The sequence below is a fragment of the Rhipicephalus sanguineus genome, chromosome 10 (genome assembly GCF_013339695.2).
Source record: "Rhipicephalus sanguineus isolate Rsan-2018 chromosome 10, BIME_Rsan_1.4, whole genome shotgun sequence".
Taxonomy (NCBI): domain Eukaryota; kingdom Metazoa; phylum Arthropoda; class Arachnida; order Ixodida; family Ixodidae; genus Rhipicephalus; species Rhipicephalus sanguineus.
In genome coordinates, this window is record NC_051185.1 from 78,919,861 (window position 1) to 78,926,008 (window position 6,148).

Below are 6,148 nucleotides of genomic sequence, written 5' to 3' on the forward strand. Positions count from 1 at the left end.
TTACTTCAACGTTTGCATATTATATTCACTTGACAGCAAGCGCTGTCCGTGTTTGCGGCTTTGTCACATGGGCCGTTTCTCGAGCTTACTAAGTTTTTATAAGATGTATACGATGAAATGTGCTATTAATAATGCTGTCGACAAAATGTTTTATTATACCTGTGTTACGCAGGGACGATGTCTCCTGGCGGCATGGTGAGAAAAGCAATGGAGCAAAACAATCCCGCCTTCCTCCAAGCATCGATCGCAAAAATTTCGACGACGAAGAAGGCTCTTTCGAGAATCACGCCTGCCGGCGTCCTCAGACCAGGAGTCGTAACCTCCACGTCCATCTCCGTGGTGCGGGCGCCCGTCGCGTTTCGGCATTTCGTAATCCACCAGAAGGCCTCCGTCACTAGGCCTGCCATGAACCGCTTCAAGCCGCTTCGGCTGTCCAGAATGCTGAAGGTGTTCAACAGAAATCTGGATCACTACCCGGTAGTTCCGACAGATAAGGCCCACAGGGTCCTCGTCGTCACTTACTTCCGGGCTGGTTCCACGTTCGTCGGCGACCTGCTGTCTGCGACGCCGGCCACCTTTTACCACTTCGAGCCTCTGCACATGTTCAGCAACGATGCCAGGCTCAACGGAAGTGCGGCCAGCAACGCTTCCGGTTTGATCGGGCACCTGCTTCGCTGCAACTTTCAACGCGTGCAGCACTACGTCCGCTGGGCTTACGAAAGGAAGTTCCTCTTCAAGCGGAACCACTTCCTCTGGGCCCTGTGCGGAGGCCAGTATCCGGTCTGCTTCAAGCCGGATTTCGTGTCCAAGGTGTGCGCGCGTGCGCCCGCGCAAGTCATGAAGGTCACGCGGCTGCACATGTCTCAGGTTCGAGACTGGCTGCAGAGTAACCCGGACCTAGCCAAGACTATGAAGGTTCTACACCTGGTGCGCGACCCGCGGGGCATTCTGGCTTCGAGGAGACTCTTGGAGTGGTGCAACGAGTCCAAGAGCTGCGCCCACCAGGACACACTGTGCTCGGAGCTTCGCGCCGACCTCGACACGTTCGAGGACCTGCAGAGGATGTTCCCGAACAGCACGTACAGAGTTCGATACGAGGATGTGTCTCTGGATCCCAAGAAAGAAGCGTTGAAAATGTTCGAAGCTCTCGGACTCAACTACACAGTGTACGTGTCCAATTTCCTGAAAACGCACACCAAGGCGCGAAAGGCGGACGCCCTGGACCCGTATTCGACGAAGAGGAATTCGTCTACCGTCGCGTTTCAGTGGAGGACTAAGCTTAAGTTCGACGACATCGCCGAGATTCAGCGGTCCTGCTCAGACGTGCTCCTTCGGTTAGGTTACAAGACCATCACTGATGAAAATGACTTGTTGGACGAAGTGCCCATAGCTCCTGTGCCGCACTTGATAGCAGCTGGTGTCCACACGACGTTGAGGGTGTCCGTAGGCACTGGAAGCTAGAAACTTGTGAACGCGTCCTCCTTGTTTCGTCAGGTGCTCTAGGCTCCTTACTGCAGGTACGGCAAGAAATCTTATGGCTTTCTGCGGCCCGTATGTTGCTAAAAGGGGCGAGCTAGTGTGATTATATGCGAATGGGGGCAAGACAAAACTTCCGGGGATGGCAGAGGCTTGAAGTGACGAAAAATGGTCAAAATGCAAATGTCGCTGGAGCTGGCGTTTTCACAAAGGACTTCTCATCGTCAAGGCAGGAACTCATTAGTCTGTCTGACATCTATGTCGTTGCCAGCCGAAAGGCATTGTGAATAATGACATTGCACTCTGTGAGTGCACTGTGCTTAACAGCCAGGATAAACTGTCAAAGATATCCCTGTACGTGACATGTAAAAGCGAGCACTTTGTAAGGCGATTGTGAACCACACTCATAGGACACACCTAGAAATCTTGTTGTGCGTGTGTTGTAAGTTCATGTTTATAATTTGTTCGACAGCGCGGTAACACGCGCTATTGTTGCCATGAGTGCACCTACGTCAGCGTTGATGTGCGTGTTTGAAGCTCGACATCTGTTTTAGCTTTCTGACATTTACATTTGATGTTGTGACTATCAATGGCATTGTATAAGCATTGCAGACAATCATTTTCAGGCTTATAGCTTGTAAGCCTACTGGTAGTTAGATCATGTATACTTGTTATCCTTCGAGTAAACGCCAAGGTAAATGTATGAGTCATTTTATTAGCTGCGCAGACAAAGAGGAATGGCCCTCGCAATCACACTTAGGTATTTCGTTAATGAGGTAGAAAAGCGTTAGGTGCTATGTGACAGTGGATGTTCGCAGATCTGTTTTCCTCTCGAAGTTCCAAATATTCATAAATCTTAAGTGGAGATATTCAATGAAAAAAAAGGTGAACAACCTGTTGTAACAAATACGGACATGTAAGACGTGGCCGTTTGCCAAAAAGTGTTCAAGCTTTTCTGGCTATCGAAATGATGTTGCACCTGACGTTCTCGGTGTTTAACAGTAAATCTGAGCAGAATACTGCTTATCGTTAAAACGAGTGTTATGTGACTCATCTATTACTGATTCTGCGTGAGCCTATAATATATATTATGATGTTACGCTTACGTATACTTCAGCATGATAACTTGATATCCTGGAAGGCTTTTTTTGACAGCTCGGTTCAATGGCGATCACATTTTGCAAGCTTGCGTTTTCCATATTTGAACATTCCTTCACAATTTAAAGTAGTGAACATCTGTGCGCTGTGCTTGTTTTTACGTTCGTGAAAATTTGATTCAAACCGCGTTGACATGCACATATCTAACACACTGTATCTGTAGTGCTCTGTTTTCTCTTCGCACTGTTGTCAAATCCAGCACATTCGAAGCACAGTTAAATCAATATATCAGAGGAATAAGCACCCATTACAATGAAGTTACATTCACCGCCACAAAGAGCTACGGCAATAAAAATATAGGACAACTGTTTAAATTTGTTGGTTTGATCTTGAGGCCTATTATTAGAAGAAAGGTAGTATGTTGTCCTAATAATCAACAAGTGTTTCAGTGTGAACAGCTAGCTGTTCGAAAAACAACACTAAGCAAGTACATTTATTGCACGCGGCGACATATCTCGGCCTAACTGCTGTGGTCCTATAACTTTTGTCAGCAGTTGTACTTCAACAGGTACACTTTGAACACATTTAGACATTCTATTTCACGACGAGGAGAAAAGATGGTATACGAAGAGAACTTGGCGTAGATAGCTTTCGACTTGCGAAGAGGTCGCGTAGTTCGAGAAACAGAAGGTACCTGTACGCATGAGCAGCGTGTGTATTGCTTCAGGGACTGACGTCGTAATGCTTAAGAACTTAACCAGTAAAGTGAAAATGGTCAAAAGTACAATCTTGAGAAGGAGCAAGAATAGAGAGGAAGACAGCTTCCAGGTATCTCGTGAAACTGAAATGTAGTGGAGGCCCCTGAGTGTGAGGTGATTTATAGTGCATTGCATGACAAGAATGGAACAGGTTTGTATGCAGAACGTAGTGCGAAGGACGCTACGACGAGCCCAGTCATTCCGTCCCAGCATTGACTACTAAACGTATCCGTGCGTAAGTAGTTCTTTAATCCATTCGTTTCGGAGCCTCGTACTCGACCGGTACCGATGCTTAGTGTGCCAAAAGTTTGTCCAGTCCAGAGAGCTTTCTGTTCTGTACATCTGCGGTTGACAAACGCGAATTCACGTTGGTGACAAGCTGCACAAATCCCGAAGTACTTTTAGGTGTTTCTTGATGAATAGACTCGAGACACAAGAGCGACGTGGTGGCCTCGTTAAGGACAAGGTAGCACCACGAGACGAAACACAGGAACAGGAAATGAAAAGACTTGAGCTCCTGCTTGTGATGTTTCGGCTCATTGTGTTTCGCCTTGTCGCAATGTCCTATGCTAATGGAACCATGTCAACTATAGCCTAGTATCTCACACTATTGGCTTCGTTGTTATATGGCAACGCCGGAATAAACGCTTTCGTGTAAGTTTAAGGTCGTTAGAAAGAGTTAAAAAATTCCAAGTAATATGTTACGAGTATCGTAACAGCAGTGAGTTTACTTTCAGTCTTCATAAGTAGCTTTTTTCATATCACATAATGCTGTGTAAAGTCGGCAAAAGTGTGACGAGAGAGCTAGTCATAAAGGGGCTTTCTAAGTCCCACTGAGCAGTTGAAGACGCTGAGATGAGGTGTTTTAATGCATTCACAACACTTGGTGGCATTGCGTTTCCACGATCCATTAAACACACCTGAAGATTGACCTTTATGCTCCTGCTAGTGGCATTTTTCAGACTCATCATTCTTAGTAGGATGAGCAGTCATGATGAACAGGTGTTGAAGTCTTGCGCAAACTTCTTTATACGCCACGGGCCATTTGTGAATGTTAACTGCGAACTTAGCAAAACAAACGTAGCAAAAACAAAAGCGCTCGTAGTGCCCATTTCCCTATAATTTGTGAAAATTTGCTTTGTATGAGGTTGTATTAGAATGATGTTGACGCGGTGGTGGGTACACGGTTGAACGTGTTCATGTCTTCCATGGGGTTTGACTTATTTCGACATGCAATTGAATGACACGCAGTGCTCATTAGGATGTTTACGTTGCTCTGTCCCGTGACGTTAGCGCTGAGTGCAACTACTCGCGTGTTATCCAGCAGGAACTGGACGCGAAAGTTTAGTGTGGACCTTTCTCAGCCTTTTAATAAAGAAAGCACTTTCATCGCGGCAACTTGGCTCGTTATTTATCTCAATTCAGTTCAGCAAGAATAACACGCATGCTGTGTCTAACAATAGTGAATATCATAACGTGCAAGTCGTTGTGTACTGCGATCGGAAAGAACAACAGATGCATCGTAACAAGGACAAGAAGAAAAAAAAAGAGAAGATTTTAGAATCATATAAAGACGAGACCAAGGCTTCACCAAGCAGCTGGAAGCAACGTGGTTAGCAATAAGTACAAGTTCTTCTTCAGTAACCATAGTGACGGATTCGCAAGAAGCATGTCGAAGATTTCAAAAAAGGATCAATAAGTAAATCAACCCTTCGAATCCTCCTAAAGTGCGACTTCGAAGATGCAAGTATCCTCTGGACACCGGGGCACGAATCCCTAGCGGGGAACCGAGCGGCACATGCCGCAGCCCGAGAGCATACACACCGGGCTACTCCGCAGCGATATTCGGACTCCGAAAACGAAGAGGAGCCAATACCAAGAAAGTACTCCGACATACTCGAGCACTACAGGAAGCAACAACGCCACTATCCAGCGGCTCATAAAAGGCTTACTAGAGAGGAAGCAGTGACTTGGAGAAGGCTACAAGCGGGTACCTACCCGCATGGTACACTACTCCACGCAATGTACCCCGGCAACTTTAACAGGCACTGTACATATATACTGCCCGGCCACTGCCAACACCCTGTACCACATGGAATAGGGATGTCGCAACAACCCAAGTATCCCGCCCATAGACGAACTGAACGTGGACGAAAATCCGGAAGACCAGTGGGAGGCGCTGCTGACGTCCGCGAACCCTGAGGACCAGCTCCGGTTGGTGGACAGGGCTCGAGCGTCAGCTGCAAGCCATGGCTACCTGGAATGAGGAAGTCACCCACCTCTGGGCGAAGAGCACGCGCGTCTGGTCCCTCAATAAAGTTTAATTCTCTCTCTGTGCTCTTGAGTTATCATGCGGCAAATTATATTAAGTGAATTAAATCTAAGTTTATAATCTCTTTTCGTGCAAACATCGCAGGAGCAATTATCAGAGCACGCTGGCCATTAGTCATCGTTCGTATTCAGTAGCTCGGCAAATTTTTCTCTACTGAGGACAGTTTTCCTGATTTTCTTTGTCCCAGGGCACGTCCAAAGCAGGCGTCGGGCATCTGCTGCGGACGCTGGAGTTTAGCACTTCCCACACTGCTCTTGATGTCATTGTCCCCAGGCAGAGGTGACGGCTGGTGTAATCGCCGTCCCGTATGAAAGAGAAGATATAGACCTTTTCCTCCCGACAAGAATTATGAGGAAGGGAGCGGCCAAAACACGTGGTGGTGGTGGTGGTGGTGGTGGGGGGGTGTTGTAGAGTACCCGTGTTTAATCCGAGAATAGCTTCTTCAAGAAAAAAGAACAGTGGGGGCCACGTGGGAGTGAAAGAA

The 6,148-nt window shown here is 47.0% G+C and overlaps 1 protein-coding gene across 1 annotated transcript in view; it reads left to right on the forward strand.

Annotated features, from left to right (window-relative positions):
- LOC119372154 (carbohydrate sulfotransferase 1-like) overlaps positions 1-4,723 on the forward strand; it is a 68,655-nt gene extending 63,932 nt beyond the window's left edge. Inside the window, exon 4 of the mRNA XM_037642615.2 lies at positions 173-4,723. Within this exon, the coding sequence (XP_037498543.1) occupies positions 173-1,461 (1,289 nt within the window). The 3' untranslated portion in view covers positions 1,462-4,723. The remainder of the gene's footprint in view (positions 1-172) is intronic.
- The last annotated feature ends 1,425 nt before the right edge of the window (positions 4,724-6,148 follow it).